Source organism: Spodoptera frugiperda, chromosome 13 (assembly GCF_023101765.2).
Source record: "Spodoptera frugiperda isolate SF20-4 chromosome 13, AGI-APGP_CSIRO_Sfru_2.0, whole genome shotgun sequence".
NCBI lineage: Eukaryota > Metazoa > Arthropoda > Insecta > Lepidoptera > Noctuidae > Spodoptera > Spodoptera frugiperda.
Window position 1 is genome coordinate 4,804,216 of NC_064224.1, and position 20,376 is coordinate 4,824,591.

General features: G+C 34.9%; 1 protein-coding gene and 1 long non-coding RNA gene across 3 annotated transcripts; both read left to right on the top strand.

Annotated features, from left to right (window-relative positions):
- The first annotated feature begins 7,452 nt into the window (after positions 1-7,452).
- Positions 7,453-9,873, top strand: LOC126911349 (uncharacterized). Its single transcript, XR_007705885.1, has 2 exons — positions 7,453-9,081; positions 9,438-9,873. It is a non-coding gene; the product is annotated as an uncharacterized LOC126911349 (long non-coding RNA).
- Positions 9,874-13,677: 3,804 nt separating this feature from the next.
- LOC118271453 (uncharacterized protein K02A2.6) lies at positions 13,678-19,359 on the top strand. 2 transcript variants are annotated; one of them, XM_050698157.1, is made up of 2 exons: positions 13,678-16,680; positions 17,346-19,359. In XM_050698157.1, exons 1-2 carry the CDS (start codon positions 13,944-13,946, stop codon positions 19,256-19,258), a joined length of 4,650 nt encoding a protein of 1,549 aa, XP_050554114.1. In that variant the 5' UTR covers positions 13,678-13,943; the 3' UTR covers positions 19,259-19,359. The 2 variants fall into 2 exon arrangements, with proteins under 2 accessions (XP_050554114.1, XP_035443440.2); XM_035587547.2 differs by lacking the exon at positions 17,346-19,359 and having other exon boundaries at positions 13,678-15,840; positions 15,921-16,123.
- Positions 19,360-20,376: the final 1,017 nt, after the last annotated feature.

The following is a 20,376-nucleotide window of genomic DNA, read 5'->3' on the forward strand; positions in this document are numbered from 1 at the left end:
TTTGTTTTAAGTCAGAATAAAACAATATGTTTAAGCTTCTTATAGGTGGTATAGATTATTAAAAAATGTTAAAATAATTAATTTCAATTTCAAAACATTTCTTTGAAACTTATCTTTAGACATCACAGGGGTAAAAAGGAATATAAAAAAGGCGGTAGTAGGTTCGATTCTCACACGGAGCAGCTCTTTGTATGATCCACAAATTGTTTCTTTGAATTTGGAAATCATGTGTATGTGAAATTGTATCTTTGTTTGCTTGGCTGGTAGAGAATGCCATTAGGTATTAAGCCCGCCTTAGTTAGTTTTATACATAAAGTGTTAAAATATAAACGTATCCACGGCACAGAAGTAGGTAAAGGTGCCAACGTTTTTTTAACGTATTTCACTCTTAACCTTAAAAATGAGTTAAAACAAATAAACAGAGTATCGAAGCTTTAAATACAAAATGGAACTCAGATTTTCCTTGCCCGAGCAGATTTCTTGTTTCCTCGATAATATTTCAAATACATTTTCCGGATTTATTTCCACGAGAAATTCGAATCTAAAACTCAATTCTGTTTATATTGTCTGCTGGCTTTGCAGGTGGACTTTATTCGTGTGAAATGAATATGAATATAAAGGCGTTGATAACTATATTATTGAGGTTTATTTAAAGAGGTGATAGTGAATATTAATAACCTGTTGTTGAAAAATACATCGCCAGTTCAATTTCGTCGTGAAATAAGTATTTATTTATTATTTCTGGCCAACCGACCATTGTATTATACTAATACATTTAAAAAGTGAAATTAATTTATCTTAGAAAGCATTACAATTTCATATAGGTTAGCACCGCTTGCAATTTTGGATCAATTCATATTTGGACTGTAACTGTATATTATGTTATTAAATTAATTACACGATATTAGAATTGATTTCATAACTTTTGTTCTACTCGATACATTCAGTCACAAGACATTCACTACTTGACATATAAGTATATATGACATCCCCCAAAAACTTCCAGATCATTACATTAATCAGTCAAACCCAACATTTCCACCAATCGCGTGATTAGCTGTTTCACGTTACAGAGAAACTCTTTTCTTAGTTGCATGTTGCGGTTGCAAGCTTCGCCAATAACAGATTAGTGGCGTTGAACGCTGTTACTTTTCGAAGTAGTTGCTGTTTCGCGAAATACAGCAGCCATTTTGCGAAATATACGACTGCAAGCTTTTAAGTGTAATTGTTTTGTTAGTAGAAATTTCAGTAGAAATATTTTATTAGCCTGTTTTGAGGCTTAGTGCTGGAACAAGGGTGCTTTTCCACCAGTAATGTGCTATGTTACGTTGCTGTGGATGCGTTTGGCTTCCACTAATCATATTTATTGGTACACATAGCTTAGCACTTGTGGAAATGGATTCAACTAAGATATGTTTTTATATGGAAAGATGCGTGTTATGGATGTGTACTATAGATGCGTGGAATGGATGTGTGCTATGGATGTTTTCCCTAATATCGATATATCGCATATTCGAGCAGCGCATCTTCATAACACATCTTACTCGCACAGCTACATAGCTTAGTATAGTATCAGTGGAAACAGCTACATAATTTCACAGCTTAGCTAAGCTATCACATCCTCGCAGTATAGCTACATAGCACATCTCTGGTGGAAAAGCACCCTTTGGTTTGGTTTCTCGTTTGACAGACGTGTAGTCAGTTGCGAAAGTGGGTTAACACTGTTAGGAATGTTAAAGGAGGTTTAATTTATGATTTTATAACCGCTGTGAGGATACTGGTGTACTGTGAGGTGATATTTTAATCCTCTAAGTGTTACGTGAACCTCTATTGGAAATGGATCAGATGTCTTAGCTATGCTGTATTAAAAGAATTTATTTTAATTTACAAAATCTATTAAAAGGTCATGCTATGAATAAATACATATTGCATTTATATAGGTTATTGAGATTGGCCGTTAAGTAACTACCTACTAACGCGTAAAGAATGTTCAACGGCCAGATAATATAAAAATCGCAGTAAGCAAGCTCCATCGAGTCTTGGCTAGTTTTATACAGAATGATTTTGGAGAGATAAGATTTTACTAATATTTCATTTACTTATCATAATTATTCTTTTAATAAGACATTCTATCAGAGTCTGATTAGGATTTATTCAATACTAGGAGACTGATTAGAATTGATTCAATACCGAGAGACAGAAATAAATCCACAAAAGCGATGTTTTAATTAGATCCTAATCCCTAATACGACATAAGTCTAACATTAAAGGCTCTAATCTACCAATTTAGGAGTAAACGAGTCTTAATGTTCAATTATTTTCAAACTAGTACTAATTGGCTATTACTGATACATTAGGATCAGCCTAGACTAAGCGGAGTATTGTTTATGTTCCAGACTAGGCCTAATTCCTAGCTGCTGACTAGCAAATTGGAAGGCAGAGTTATTTTAGACTATTCTAGATCTTGTAATGGTATGTTATAATTAATGGATTTGCGTTTCTTTTTGTTGTGGTAGAAAGATAAATGTTTTAAGGACTGATTAACTTAGGTATTTACTAAGGCGGTAAGGTCATGAGTACACTTGTAATATATGGGTTTTTTTAATCATCTTGAATTTTTCCATGTTACCTGTAATCAATTAATCAGATTTATAAAGCAGGTAGACGTTAAATGCCTAAAGAATGCCGAATTTATGTTGTGCGTAAATTTTTTGGAGATATAAATCGTTAAGAAATTCGCATTATTCCTTATCTTACTTTAAAAAAACGTTACGATTAAGATTTTCTCCTTGTCGTGGGTGCGTTTACAAATATACGATTTCACATGCACATGACACCTAGACCCGAAACAACAATTTGTGGATCACACAAAGCGTTGCTTCGTGCGGGAATCAAACCCTTTACACGTTTTGCGCTAAACGTGTTAGTATAGACAAAAACAAAGATCATTTATTTCCAAAAAAATTTTAGGTTGTACAGATGAGGAGTCTGCACAGTGTCAACATGTTTGACCGTTACTGGAGTACAATTCTTTGTTTTCAAATTGAACCCATCACATATCAAACGAACCATACGTATCTATAACCCACCATATCCATGAATAAAAGGTTATATATTATAAGTAAATAACAGCCACGAGTATTATATCCATTAATTACATGGTTCCGATGTACGACACGTTCCCGGAACGTTTATTTGTCTGTGGTCGTGTTATTGTATAATTTGGTTAAGTGGCTTCTAATTATGATTCTGGAACACGCGTGAGCGTTTGGTTTTAATGATAATTTGGTTGGGTGAAACTTGGTTCGTGGAAAGGAGTTGTGAAACATTCCGTTTAAGAGAGAAGGAAGTATAGCTTCGAAGGAAATTCGTTGTATACACTTATAATCATTACATCACTTCGGCCCATTCGTGCCGAAGCATGGCTCACTCACACTATAAATTTACCCATCCGTTTTGTCATTTTCCGCATAATATTATCTTGACGCAATTACAACTACATAGGTACATAATATTATTTCTGATGAAGATACTTACAAATTGAATTGAAAGAAAACTTGCCCCATTATCACTAATCGTCGAGAATTTTATTCACGCCAAATAAAAGTTAGAAATAACAATAAATAAATTCACAAATCCAAATCCAAATTCACACTAAACAACAAATCCACTCGTAAATTATGATTAAAACATCACAAGGTATTAACAAAGCTCAACAGTTTTATCCGACAAACAGCCTACACCGATTGTCATGCTTTACTTCAAACTAAATAACAAGAACAACTCAAATCCAACTAATACCTTTACAATTTAATACTTTTGTTTAACAAAACTTGTCTTGTAAATCTCAATATAATAATTTACTTGACAAGTTTATTTAGTTTTTGAAATGTGGCTAAAAGTTTGATTATGATAATCGCCTGTCAATTGCGTTTTGTATTGGTAAAGTTAGGTTTTAGGTTTATATTGGTATAAGACCTGAGTAAGCAAAGGATCTGGCGTTAGACTGCACGGATGACATGGTGGCTGGGCAACAGGCAGCCACGTAACTTGAAGTGACTTCGATTCCCGCACGGCGTAACTCTTTGTGTGATTCACCGTTGTTTTCGGTGTGTGAACTTGTATGTTTGTAAACGCACCCACGACATAGGACAAAATCGTAGTGTGAGGCAACGTATTTTAAAGAAAGAAAGTGAAATGAACGTATTTTTGGTTTGTAGTCTTTATCAATAACTTAAATCCAACGATTTAGGGAGTATGAAACACAGAATAAGTTTGTAACATTTTGCTCAATATAGCAATATTACTATTTAGCATTGGATATCCCGTCTTAAGCGATCATGTTTATAACCGGTACCTTTAGCACGAGTTTGCTTGTTTAATGCTCAAACTTTCTTCATGTGAGAAGATGCCTTTGGTCAGTACTGGCCATTAATAGGCTGTTGATGTAATATGTGTACACATGAATTACGTTCTTAATACAAATGTATCTGTAGACATTGTGAAACAGGGCCTAACAGAAATAGGAAACAAAAGGTCCAAAGATCAATAAGGTCTACATTCCCATATATTGCTATACAAGTGTATATAAAAGTGGACTTTATTAACAATGACTAGTCGCTACAGAATGAATGGGCGACATTAATCTGTGTTGCGGTGGGAGAAAAGCTATTGATACGAATTCGTTGGCAATTTGTTATGTTATGTTGAATTGTTCTCTAATACTTGATTATACGGAGAAGCTATTTATAGAAAATTGTGTGTGATTTTTTAGTCAGTAAGAGTTTGGCTCGCCACGTCCAAGGCGGAACAAGTCATTGGATGATTTTCTCCCTTCAAAAAAAAAAGGTATGTCGTAATGAACGGAATAGCCATCTTCCCAAAATTAAAATGAACATCAACAAAACATTACATTTCACACAACCAAAAGTAAAAAAGCCTAACATCGACATCAATCACAAACACATTACTATTTGTTCAAATAAAAAAATATTTACTTACCACGTAAATATATTTTCATAACCTCAAAAACTCGTATACACGACTACACATCCAACTATACAAAACCAATATAAGCTGACCGTTGAATGTGTAGAAAGATTGTATAAAGCGAGACCATGATAAATTGGTGGTGTGTAACTTTATGTGAAGTGGTAGGTAATATTACGCACTAGTCTAAATATATATAACGAAAAGGTGACTGACAGACTGACATAGTGATTTATCAACGCTCAGCCCAAACTACGTGACGGATCAGGCTAAAATTTCGCGTGCAGGTAGATCTTATGACGTAGGCATCCGCTAAGAAAAGGATTCTGATCAATTCTAATCCTGAGGGGATTAAATAGGGGATGAAAGTTTGTCAATTTTATACCGATCGGGCTGAGATTTTGCATGCATAAAGCTACTCGTACTATGACGTAGGCATACTATAAGAAAAGAGGTAACGTCACGCCTTTTATCTCCGAAGGGGTAGGCAGAGGTGCACATTATGGCACGTTATGCCGCTATATAATGTACACCCACTTTTCATCATTTTTGTTATAAGTCCCATGTAATAGGGGATGTGGGATCCCCTAAGAAAGGATTTTGATACATTTTATTAAAAACTAGCTACTTCCGTCCGGTTTCACCCGCTCTGCTTGACTGCTTTAGGTCATAGCGTGATGTTTTATAGCCTATAGCCTTCCTCTATTATTATTATTTAACAAACAAACAAACAAACTCTTCAGCTTTATAATATTAGTATATACTTCTTAACACAAGTGAAGCCGCGTGCAACAGCTAGTCTTTCATATAGTTGGGTACAGTTATTACGGAGCTTAACCCTAGAAAGGTAATAAAGGTGAAGCCAGTGGATGTTATGATATTATGATGTGTCTCTACAACGTGTAGAGCGGTAATGGGGTGTAGGGCTCAAGGTGGGTGCTTTTTGTACAGTAACTAAAATTAAGTACTTTTGTTTTCTTTTAAGACTTTTTTTTAAATTTGACTTCAAATAAAGGAGGTTCTCAGTGTGACATGTATGTATATATGTTTGTGCTCGATTATCTCGCGTTTGGCTAAACTGATTTTGATGCTGTTTTCAGCATAGTAAAAGAAAAAATAAAACCTTCTACTAAGTTTGAAAAAAGACTTGTTATGTTATGTTATGTACTAAGTTTGAAAAAAGACTTAGTAGAAGGTTTTATATAGGGACATTACCTGACTTGAAAAAATTGAGGCCGTAAGGAAAATTGCATATGGTTCTCTTTTTTTTAAAAGTACTTAGATTTTTTTCTTTATAATACTAAATGGTGCAATTAGCAGTAACTTCAGAAACTTATTACACTAAGGAATTATTTAATTATGTATTCTAGTACAAAGAGTATTTTGAAATATTTACGGCACATTAATATAATCCTGTATTACCTATTGTATAGTACACCGACGTAAGTATTATTGTAGTAATAAATAATTATAGATGTGGTAAATTGTTGTGTGTAACATATGTACTCTATAAATATTAATAGCCTATTGTAAAACAAATTGTATGACAACGGCACGGACCAAGAGTCCGTAGAGAACTAATAATTACTATTAAGAAAAAATATACCGATGAAAATTTAATGTCGTGGTGGCTCGGAGGTTTTAGACGAAAGCTTCTCATGCATGAGGGTCTTGTTTTAAAACCTACCAATAGTATGTACCAATGCTTTTTCCGACTTATACGTACTTTCTAAGATTATTTAAACACCACTGACAAACGATGAAGGAAAACATCATGAGGAAACCTGGGCTTATAATGTCTAATTATAAGTTTGAAATCGCCAACCCGCATTGAGCAAGCGTGGTGATAAATGCTCAAACCTTCTCCGTGCGAGAAGAGGCTTTTGGTCAGCAGTGGCCACTTAATAGGCTGTTGATGTGATGAACATTTAAACCACATTCATTTTTTAAACAGTCTCTTTTGTAACTCTTTTATTACTCTTATATATAAAAATGAATGGCTAAAAGTGTTGGTAAGCGCATAACTCGAGAACGCCTGGACCAATTTGCCCAATTCTTTTTTTATAATATTCGTCGAAGTTCAAGGATGGTTTTTACGGCGAGAAAATATCAAATAATTGACGGAAAAACCCTAAAAACTGCCCTTTTCTTTATCCCATACAAACGTTTTCTAACTAATACGTTAGAGTCAATTTGAGCTTTATTGCTATTATTGGATAAAGTTCATATTGGATAAATGCTATTGGATACTAAAAAAACAAATGCTATTGGATAAGTGTGCGTTGGAGACTTGGAGCACAGAATCCCTACTAATATTATAAATGCGAAAGTAACTCTGTCTGTCTGTAATTACGCTTTCACGCCTAAACCAGTGAACCGATTTTGATGAAATTTGGTACTGAGATAGAATAGACCTTACTATACTTTTTATTAAATTTATATGAATAGGTAAATATAGGGGATAAATGGTCATATGTAAATTCGTCATTTTAAAAGCTGTAACAGTGAAACTTTGTATTTAGACACTTAAAGATAAACGAAAGAACATAGGCTACTTTTTAATAAAAAGGGTAGAAGGCGTAGAATGCTTGATAGAGGAGATTAATGTTTGCTTGAAAATTCGTCATTTTCGTTAATACGTTACCTGTGGCTTCACTCGCGTTCGATTCTTATTTAAATACACATATACTTATTTAAATCGCCAATATCCCTACTACCATACTAATGTTATGAATGCGAAAGTAACCCTGTTTGTGTTGAGGTTACGCTTGCACGAATGTTTTTTTTTTTTGGAATATAACAACGAAACAATGTATTTTTTTATTGATAGGCAATATATAGGAAATTAAAGGATAATAATATAGATAACCTTGGCTACTTTTCATCATGATTATAAAATGATGAATCGGCGGTAGTGGTTTCTATGGAATACATATCTTTAAAAATGCTAACAGTAACATATTCTCAAGTAATTCACATTTTAGATGACATACGGCAGCATTTTGACCACTAACACCACTACGCGGACGAAGTCGCGGGCAAAAGCTAGATTCAATAAATTTTCATTTGTACATGTGAAATATTTGTTGTTTCTAAATTCAAATTCTGTAAATAATGATTGACATTTATGTATAAACTATGAAAAGGGTGAATAAACAATTGTCTGTATTTTTTTTTATCTATAGAAAATGTTGAAAAGTGCATTAAGCATTAACAGAAATTCCTCAAATATTTATGCGTGCGTTCAGAAATAATGACAAATTATCAACAGTTACGCGTGTGTTCAGAAATTTATTTTGTGTAAATTAAAGTTTCTATTCACGTTTTCGAACAAACGATGCTCTTTCAATATAGTCTATTGGTGTGAATGACATTGACATTCGTATTGCGCGTTTTTTAAAATATGCAAAATTAAATGTATATTTTTCAATATTTCTGAGAGATTATCTTAATATTTTTTCGAGTTTTAAAGACTAAGAAGATCTTTATTTGCTCATAAGTGTTTGTTAATTAAGGTAAGTTCACATCTTCATATTGATTTTTAGTAACTTTTGGTTACTACACAATACTACAATTTGGTATACATGGTTATGCAGAAAATGTATGAGAGCTTTTTATTTTCAGTTGGAATTTCGTTTTTAACAATGCTACCAACCAGACGTACAAGCTTAGGCCGCACAACTCGAAATACGGCAAGTATAAGAAATATAAGAGCAAATCAAACTGATGAGCAACGCGTAGCGCGAAATGAACTTGAACTGAATCGATATCAAGATAGAAATGTTGTGTTTAATCCCCACAAAGCTGCATTAAGTTATAATGTGGCAATTGATTACAGTTCAGAGCAAATTGTTGCTATTGGACTAATGAACATTGTGTGTCCACATTGGGATTGAAATTCAAAAATGAAGCCTCTGGATTGTGTTGCGCCAGCGGCCAAGTCAAATTGACGCCATTGGTACCGCCACCAGAGCCACTACATTCATTGGTTATTTTTTTTACTCATATCCAGCAGTACAATAATTGCTTTCAAATGACATCATTTGGGGCAACAAAAGTTATACGAGACAATTTTATGCCTACTTTTAGTAAGTAAGTATAATGGCAAACTTTATTTTTAGTTTTAAAACCATGTAGCTGGTGCAAAATAATTATGTCGAGTCAGTGATGTGTTTACTTTGTAAACAATAAGTCAAATACATAATAATAGTCTATAATCCGAAGACTTAATCAGCAACATTTTATAACATGTTGTATTTTATAGTGGCATGAGCAAGATGTTCTTGGTAAAGCCTACTACCTAAAGCTGCCGTGGAAGGCTGTTTAATGTCGAGGTTAAAAGTAGTTTTAATTTGAAATGATGTAAAGTATTGTGGCAGTATTTTGCGAGCCACATGGTGGTACAATTTGCTATACAATTACCTGTATACATATTTATATTCTTGCAGATTCAGGGATTCAAATATATCATCAAACATGTTCCTTATTGCCAGTGCCTGTTGAAGACTGTACATTTTTGCAAATATATTTTATGGACAATTCAGCAAGAGAAGTCGATCAGCGTTGCGCACACAACAACTCAGTAAAAAGATCCATTGTGATGAACAACTTCAAACATGTTTCCATCAACACAATGAATTAGTTGCATTATTCACAAATGCATTAGACCGCATGCCATCAGATAATCACAAAATTGTCATCAGAGCCGATAAGGCGCCTGCAGGACAAAATGCTGGACATTTTAATGTGCCAAAAATTGATAAAGAGCGCGCGTGGTATTTAGCTCAATGTTTACTTAAAAATGCCAAGTTCTTCAATAGCGATTTGTAAAAATATTAGTAAAATTATTGAATCCTATGGAATAATCAGTATTATGAAAATATATTTTGTTTTTTTTTTTATTAGTAAAGTCCTTTTCAGGTATAGTGAGATCAGGAAATTATGGATTCATTTTTATATGGAGGATATTATAGATTCCAGTTCAAATTGAATAGGGACTCATACATAGCTCAGCTATAAAAAATAAAGTAGAGCATCATTGTTACGCGAAAGCGATACGAAGTTCGCTGGGTCAGCTAGTAAATTATAAAATAAAACAAATTAAACTCATTTCCAATCAGCCAGTAAAAAGATTTTCATTTTAGAAAAAAGATTCCATACCTAAATACTTTAAAAATAGAATCAACCTAAACAAAACTATCGTGCACATTAAAACCTGGTATCTGGCATCACCGTTGCAGGCGCCACATGTGACCACAACCGCAGTCCTGTGCAGCAAACATTTCACCATGTGGGTCGCTTCCGACAAACTTTGCCAATAATGTTATTGAATACGTTTCAGTGTTGGCAGGTATTGTGTTATACCTCCGTGCAGTATGTTTCGGCTGGAGAACAGCTGTTTTTGTTGACAGTTGGGTTAGATGGTTATGAAAAATGTATCTTAGAATTTTAATGTTTAAGGTCCAATTTGGTATCTTCACGGAATAGGGAATGGTTGTTTGTTTATTATATTTTTATTGTCAGTAAATAAGATCGAATTTCAAGTTATTATTTTTATGAAGACTGGTTTGTTTTATAACAGGTGTTATTATCCTTGAATAAGTACTGAGTAGATAGAAATATTGGAACACTTTTTTTTTGTTTAGTCACGTAACTGTCTGACGAGGAACTCTTTTTTCCTTTACAGAAGTGTCGAAACTAGTGTATTTTCCAACTTGTTAACATCTATCACAATTCTCACATATCATAATTTCATTGCTTAACTTATTAACAAACGATTTCTGGCATAAAACCAACGTTAACGATTTAACGTCAAATGATAAGCTAGCCTAAGCATTCACTAATACAAGACACAAACAAGACATCAAGTTACTCGTTATTTCTCAGAAAAAAAGTTACTGTTAACAAATTGACTCCGGAATCGCAAAAAGAACTATTCAGAAGAATTCAAACAGAATAATCCCAAACCGTATAAGATACATCAAAAGACACGAATTACGTACATATAATATATCAATTTGTAGACAAAATTCAATAAAGTACAGACATCTGCGGCTTCAGATATTGTTTTCTTACTAGATAGCTTTTATATACTTTCTTAACTTAACAAATTGTTTGAGCAAACAAAATTGAGAAGTTTCACATTTATCTTTTTATTCTTTCAACATCGTTTCATAAATATACAGGCCTCCAATTGCTTTGGAAAACTTTTGACATAGCCCTAATGTTATTGGGGTTTTCAAAGACAGTTATTTAAAAATTGTTATAGTTAATTTTTTAGTTACAATGTAAAAGTTTAACCGAGGAACTTGGTAGATGGATAAAGCCCACATAATTAGTGGCAAAATGAAATTTCTTGCAATATTTTTCATAATCTTTTTGTATGTTTTAACAATATGGATGCATATTAAAGAATTCTTAGATCGTGAAGATTTTATTAACATTAAAAGAGACCAAATTACCCTACTTCAAAATCCCCGATTCCCCAACAACCCTTAAAATACTAACCCCGAAAAGTCGAGCAACGTACTTGTAACGCTATTGCTTACCATCAGGTAATCCGTCTGCTCGTTTACCGGTTTATAAAATTAAAAAAATAAAAACACTTATAACATTCTTTTTAATATTATTAACATTTAATATTACATGAAATTTTATAAAGGAAAAGTAGTGAAAATATTGTCAACTGAAAAGTTAAAACCGTCATTTCGAAATGAGTACACGTCATGAATTTTGATCAATTCTCGGGCCTTGTTTGAATGCAAAGAGGTGCAGTTTTCGGACATGACTCTCAAACTTTGATCCCATCGTAAAAACTGATGAGAATTATATATAACTAAAAGAACAAAATATGACGTGAGAATTATGCAATTTTTACGTCTGTTTTGAAAAAATAAATTGATAGCGAAATCAAATTTGAGCTATAAGTTTACTATGACTAAGAAATAATAGTTCATTTAATATTCATAATGAGCCTATTGCTAATCATTCATAATTCCAGATAGTGGAGTACTCAAATAACTAAAAATCACGGTTTACTCACGTACATTAATGGAGAAAATCTCTACTAGTTTCAAGTTACAGAGGAACTCTTCATTATGAGCAGCGAGCACAGACGCGGCAACGTTATGCAGCCTAGTGCTACAGTTACTCTATAGCTTTTTTACCCTTTTTTACCCTGGAAAAATATTTTCTTTATCGTTTTTTTTTTATGTTAAATGGGCCGACGTTTGGCCGCTATCTCGCCTGATGGTAAGTGATGATGCGGCCTACGGTGGAGCACGTCTGCCCATAAGCAACCTATTCACTCGGGCTTTGAAGACACCCAGGTTATACCCATCAGGAAACACAGACTCCGGCAAGGAGTTCCACTACCTAGCAGTTCGCACAAGGAAGCTTGAAGCAAAGCGCTTCGTGCGAGTGGGTATCCACCATGAAACGGTGACGCCTCGCCAGGCATCGTCCTCTCGTCAGGGGACGACAGGGATATTCCCACTAAAAAACCCATGGGCATACCTCCCGGTTCTGGGAAATCGGTTGAAACACTTACTCGTTACCTACTATAAGGATTAACTATTGTAAGTTCCGAAAAACTCTATTGTTCTTCTTACTTTGACCAGCGCAGAGTGACAAACAGAAATAAAAATGACATTTTATTTCTCATTTGCGAAAAACAAAACAAATATCGAGTCTAATAAATGTGTTTCGAAGACTTGTATCCGAAAACGGCAAATTGAAAATCAATGTTGCCCGCAACAGTTCGCAGTCAACCGTTGGAAGTTATTGGCATATATACGTCTTTTGTAGCCTGGACTATTGTTCGTCATGGATGGGATTTGCAGGGTCTTGTACTGGTAATACAGCTGGTATTTACGCGTTTATACTGAAACTAGCGCGTTTAAAGGTTTATTTAGAAAGGGTTGTGAAATGAACTTTATGTCTTGTAATCAGTGACTAAGTTTGTTTAGAGATCGATACTACATAATATAGTATCGATCCCATAGGATCAGTCTTAAATTACTTATATTTATTAATGCAAAAGTGTTTATTTTTTTTTTTTGTAAAAATCGTTGTCCCTCTCTAGGATTTCTTCCTATCTCGAGGGTGCATTTACAACAAGCATATAACTCAATACTCAATTCTTTATTGCATTCCATAATAACTTCACATACACGTGACACCCAGACTCGGAACAACAATCTGTGGATCACAGACAGAGTTATAACGTGCGGGAAACAAGAACCCGCGATAAATTGCATGGCAGCCAGTTGCCCAGCCACCGCGCCAATCGTGCAGTCTTGTCAGTTTGTTTGTAGTTCTTTCACGAGAACTGAGAGATTTTATGGTACGATACAATACTCATATTAGTGTGCACCTCTAATTACCTTTTACCTTCGATTTGTAGATATGACATTATGTTAATGCTTCCAGGAAATATTGGTACCAAGAAAAAAATGGCTACATTATTGATAATCGTCTATTAAAAGGCATTATCAGAATTCCTTATTCAATAGCCATTCTTATGAACAATGTGGCAAAGTGCTTGTCGTTAATAATAAATAGAAGTATGGCAACTTCGCAAGAACTTTGTTGGACGAAGTTGGGCAAAAGAACCTTCAGATTAAAAGTAAAAACGTGATAAATGTGCGTGTGGACGAAACACATTGTTATAGACTTAAGTCTGTGTTACATCACTAATTTAGTATCATTCGTTCATGTCATTACCCCGTCACTATGGTCTGAGGTCAACGACCACTGTCGTTCTAGTGTGTGTCGAGTGCAGTCGCACCTACTTATATATTAAATATTGTAACATGTAATATAATGTAAAATACAAGTCATCTCACATCAAGTCGTTTAATTTAATAAACACAACAACAATACATGGTGTCAGAAGTGAAAGTAACAACGAAATAAAGAAGATTCGTTTGTTAACGGAAAATTTTAAAAACAAAATGTCTACCGAAGACGTCGGCGACACGAGGTGCCGTGTGGCCGGTCTGGAGTGTCTAAAATTATCGTCGGAGGCAACCGCGAACAACGCGGAGGCGTGGAGGAAATGGTGGCAGCGACTGGAGCTGTATCTGCTGGCATCAGGTCTAGACAGGTCGGAGGAGAAGCGGAAGGTGGCCATTCTGCTTCACAGTATTGGCCCTAAAGGTCTCGAAATCTTCAATACCTTTAACATCAGCCTGGATGAAGCCAAAATAGAAGACGTCAAGGTCAAATTCGACCTGTACTTTGAGCCACGCAAGAATCTTACCATGTGCAGGTACATGTTTTTTACAAGGAGGCAAGCTCAATCCGAGAGCATCGACGATTTCATAACCGATCTGGAGCTAAAGAGCCAGGATTGCGAGTTCGGAACCCTGCGCGAGTCCATGATCCGGGATATTTTCATCGCCAACATGCACATGGATTTGTCACACATCCGGCAAAGGCTGTTGCAAGAGCCCAACCTCACCTATGAGAGGATGCGAGAGTTGGCGAAAACCCTAATTGTCGCACAGCAGGATGCAGACAAGATGATAAACAAGTCCATCGTCGAAGACGGCGAGAAGGTGATGCAACTGCGTCAAAGGAGCGGCGGTCGACGAGTCTGTCGACAGCGTGCTTCGAGTCAAACGCCACATCGGGCCACGTGGAAGTCTCCCAGTCCGATGAGGCAGTCAGCATCAACGTGTGGTCGCTGTGGGCAGTCTCATCGAACGAAGTGCCCAGCGATCGGAGTACAATGCAGGTCATGTAACTCATTTGGTCATTATGCTAAGTTTTGCTATAAGAATAAACAAGTCAGACAGTTGTATTCGTTTACTTCCAAGTCAATACAAAATGATAATTATTTTGTAGGAATTTTAAACAGTCAGTCGAGTCATAATCATCTTAGTCATTTACATAAACAGTCACACAGTCAGCCACAAAAACAGTCAAAAAGTCGATCATACAGTCAAAAACCCGTCAATACGCACACACACACACTAGAACACAGTCCAGGTAATCTCCATGATGACAATGCTTATTGCACTGAGAGATTACACTGTCAAAACAAAAATAGTCCAAGTCTAGGTAATCTCCATGATGACAATGCTAATTGCGTTGAGAGATTACACCGTCATAATAAAAACAGTCTTACAAGTCAAAGTCTTAATAAAAATAGTCCTATAAGTCAAATAAGTCGAAATAAAAATAGTCAAAGTGAGCATCATTATCATTGCTACACTAATAAAAGTCAGTCCGTCAGTCGTAAGACAATAAATAACAATAAAAACAGTCATAGTCTAGGTCAAGGACATGTTAACTATAATAAATCCAATAAGAACAGTCAGTCCGTCAATAAGTCACATAATACACACTTCCAAAACATTAATCACCACAAGTACACTAAGAAGTCACATCATTGTCAGTCAAATGTAAGTAATTCAGCATCAGAAACAAATAGTCACAACATGCATTCAAATATACCAAACGTAGCATCTCATCGAAATAATTTGAATCAACAAATTAGTCATGTCAAGGGTAATTCAGTTTCAGAAAATCATTATTCAGGTAGTTCATGGAAAATAAACTTACATGTGGGTAACCGAAAAATAAATTGTGTCATAGACTCAGGCGCAGATGTAAACGTCATATCTGTCAAAAACTTCAAATTTCTTAATCTGTCAAAGTCACAAATTGATAAATGTCATGTAAATGTCACAGGATTTGGTGGCAATAACATTCCAATTCTAGGCAAAGTAAATTTAAAATGTAATTTAAACATAGAAAATAGAAATATTTGTGAAAATATAGTGTTCATTGTAGCAAATATACTCTGTCCAACTGTCTTAGGTCTTCCCACTTGCGAAAAATTAGGTATAATAAAACGTGTATTTTCCGTCACAAAACAAGATTTTTGTAAACAAATTCTTACACAATATGATGATTTGTTTAAGGGTCTTGGATGTCTACCCCCAGTCTGTCATCTGAAACTCAAGCCTGGTGCAGTTCCGTGTATTGATCCGCCAAGGAAAGTTCCGTTTGCATTGCAAGGAAAACTGCGCGAGGAATTGGATCGCATGGAGCAAATGCAAGTCATACAAAAAGTCACAAAACCAACTGAATGGGTAAATTCTGTGGTAGTCACTGTCAAAAGTTCAGGTCAATTAAGAATATGTTTAGATCCTAGAAACTTAAATAATTGTATAATGAGAGAACATTATCCGTTAAAGTCTATTGATGAGATAAGGTCACAGTTAAAAGGTGCTGCATGTTTTACGCATCTAGACGCTTTCTCAGGTTTCTGGATGATAAAGTTAGATGAATATAGTTCAGATTTGTGTACTTTCCAAACACCATTTGGTAGATACAGGTATTTAAGATTGCCTTATGGCATAAGTGCTTCGTCTGAAATATTTCAAAGAATTATGATGAATTTGTTCGGTGATTTGGAAGGAGTTTTAATTTTCATTGATGATATTTTAGTACATGGTCCTAATGAGTCGGTTCATAATGAACGACTACATAAAGTTATGCAAAGAGCACGTCAAGTTAATTTAAAATTTAACAAGTCGAAATGTAAATTTCTAGTGTCAGAGGTATGTTTTCTTGGTTATGTATTTAATAAAGATGGTGCTAGGGTTGATCAAGAGAAAGTCAAAGCAATACTCGAGATGCCCACACCAACCAATGTCAAAGAGTTGCAAAGAATATTAGGTATGATTAACCGTTTCCGTGCGGATGATGCCGCACAGGCACCATGTAAATCTATTGCGTATGGCGTATGGTGCCCGAGAGGATACAAAACTAAATCATACAAAACTCGGCTTAAACGACATTCGTCAAAAGAGCCCCCTAAATAAAAGTGTCTTTATTTGTCACCCTTATCATGCCCACAGTGTTCGTTTTAAGTAATTTCGCAAATAGCTGACATCAGGGGTTGTAAACCAAGTTGCCGACACATTTTATTATTGATTATAATTCTAACAGCCCACTTTCTGGAATGTTTCTCAAAAATCAAATGCTTTTGTCATAAGGTTCATTGTTGCCTTACAAAGAGTGCGCTGTTCGCCGGCCCTTCGCCTACGAAACCGTATTTCCTTGCGAAATTGTTTAAAACTACGCCGTTCATAATTGTTTAGTATAATATTTTGATAAACTAGACGGACAAAAGTCAATTTAGGACATGTCTTAAATGTCCTTTCAAAGAATCAAGACAAGCTGCTTTGCTCTGGTATTGGTACAAAATAATTTTGTTAGTTTTTCATACTAACTGTGCTTTTTTACTGTGGTGCTAGGGTTGATCAATGAGAAAGTCAAAGCAATACTCGAGATGCCCACACCAACAATGTCAAATGTCAAAGAGTTGCAAAGAATATTAGGTATGATTAATTACCTAGGTCCATTCATCAAGAATTTGTCAGAAAAAACTCAAATATTAAGAAATCTTTTGAAAAAAGATTCAGTCTGGATTTGGGATGAGAATCATGAGAAATGTCTTAAAATTTTGAAAGAGGAGATCACAAGATCACCAGTCTTAGCTCATTACAATCCACAAATTCCATTAGTCTTGTCAGTCGATTCGTCAAAGTCAGCATTAGGTGCAGTAATTTTGCAAAATAATAAACCTATTGCATATAGTTCTAAAACTCTCACCATAACCCAGGAAAGATATGCTCAAATTGAGAAAGAATTGTTAGCAATACAATTTGGTTGTGAAAAGTTTCACCAATATGTCTACGGTCATAAAGTAACAGTACATACTGATCATAAACCATTAGTCTATTTATTTAAAAAACCACTTCATGATGTACCTGCAAGATTACAACGTATGATGTTAACCTTGCAAAAATATGATTTAGAAGTCATACATGTACCTGGTAAGGAAATGTATATATCAGATACTTTGTCTAGAGCAGCTATTCAGGAAAATTATGTACCTGAAAATGAGTCTGAAATGTCATGTCATGTAAATTTAATGTATTCAAATCTAGCAATTACTAAAGAATATAGCACAAAATTAAGTCAGGAAACTAAGAAAGATGAAAGTTTGCAATTGTTAAAGAAATATTATTATGAAGGATGGCCTAAAAATAAAAACAATGTAAGTCCATTATTAAAACCATATTGGAATATTCAAGCTGAAATTCATGTAATTAAAGATTTAATATTTAAAGGTTCAAAATTAATTGTTCCTAAGTCAATGTATAAAGAAATGTTAGATAAAATACATAAAGGTCACCAAGGTATAAATAAATGTTTGAAATTAGCTAGAGAATCTTTGTATTGGCCAAATATGTCTACAGATATAAAAAACATAGTAGAACAATGTTTAATATGTGCTAAATTCAAACCATGTAACCAAAAGGAACCACTACAAAATTTTGAAATTTGTAAGTATCCATGGCAACAAGTCGGTATAGATTTAATGTATCTTGACAATTTAACGTACCTTATTGTCACTGATTACTACTCAAAATTTATAGAAATTGCTTTGTTAAACAAAGACAGTCGTTCAAGCAATGTAATCACACATTTAAAGTCAATTTTTGCACGTCATGGGATACCATTATCTTTAGTGTCTGATGGTGGTCCACAATTTCAGTCAGTAGAATTTAAAAATTTTCTAAATGAATGGGATATAGAACATGTAGTCACTAGCCCATATCATTCACAGTCAAATGGTCAAGCAGAAAGCTCAGTCAAAATTGTCAAAAATATGCTAAGAAAATGTAAGGAAAATGGGTCAGATCCATACATAGCATTATTGCATTATAGAAACACACCTAAGAATAATCTGTCGTCACCCGCTCAATTGTTAATGTCTAGAACTTTAAGAGATAACATACCAGTGTCATATAAAAGGTTAAAGCCAAAGGTTGTAAGATTTAAAGAATATGAAAAGTCTGTTGTCAAAAATAATTTAAATAAGTCAAAGTATTATAATAGGAATACTAAACCATTGTCTATGTTACAACCAAATGATCATGTATATTTTAAGAGAAATCCTAAGAGTCATTGGGAACATGCCACTGTGAAGGAAAGATGTCCAGATAATAGGTCATACATTGTAGAAGATATAAATAAAGTCAGATATAGGAGAAATAGGGTACACTTAAGGCATAAATATTGTAATGGCAGTGACAACCCTACTCCTATGAGGTCCAATTCTTCGCAGGGGAGAGATGAGGGTGACAGACAGGAGCCGGAGAATCCAAAATTCCCACAATTGTACAAAACCAAGTCAGGTCGTGTTGTGAGACCAACACAAAGGTTAATTGATGAAATTGATTAATTTTTTAATTTAAGAAGGGGGATGTTACATCACTATTTAGTAACATTCGTTCATGTCATTACCCCGTCACTAGTGTCCGAGGTCAACGACCACTGTCGTTCTTGTGTCTGTCGAGTGCAGTCGCACCTACTTATATATTAAATAATTAAATATGTAATATAATGTAAAATACAAGTCATCTTACATCAAGTCGTTTAATTTAATAAACACAACAACAATACAGTCTGTAAAGTATGAAAGTATAATGTTATAATCTTTTAGTACATATTTATTTATATTACACTGATTTATATTAACTACTATACTTCACATCAACATTAACAGCCTATTAGTGACCACTGCTGACCGAAGGCCTCTGCTCACACGGATAAAGTTTGAGCATTAATCACCATGCTTGCTTATTGCGGATTAGCGATTTCAAACTTATAATCAGAAATAATAAGTCTAGGTTTCCTTACGATCGACCCGTGCGTGCGGCGCGTCGCGTTCCGCGCGCGCCTCAAAGAGCCATCAGACCACCACAGATGGGGCCCAGTAGGGCTGATGCCTGATCCGGAGCTGCGGACTACCTAGCGGGTTTACCGGGGTTTACCGGAAAAGCAGGAGAAGGAACGGGGTGGTTTTTAGTCAGTAAGAGTCTGACACTCCCTCTCGCCTCGCCCAAGGCGGGAGAAGTCATTGGATGATTCTCCCCTAATTTCCTTCAACATTTGTCAATGATGTCTTAACAATCTTAGAAAGTACATGTACATATAACTCGAAAAATGTCACATTGGTACTTGCCGTTGGTAGATTCCAAACCCTCCTGCATAAGGAGCGGGCATCTGAAACTTCCAGGCCCACCACGACTTCTGTGAGACCGAGATATTACTCGAGTCGAGTCGGGCCATTCGTGCCGAAGCATGGCTCTCCCACACTTAAAAATTGTTTCATATATTGAGGACTTGGACATGTATAGTTTAGAATGCTTGTTATTTTTACGCCTCGTATACACTAGACTACAATTTTGACTCACAACATGCTCTGCTAGTTGCCAAGTGGATACGATATGACTTTGTTCACGAGTTTTTGCGTATAATTTCATTGAATTTCGAATTTCAATTATTTGGTTTGTAAAT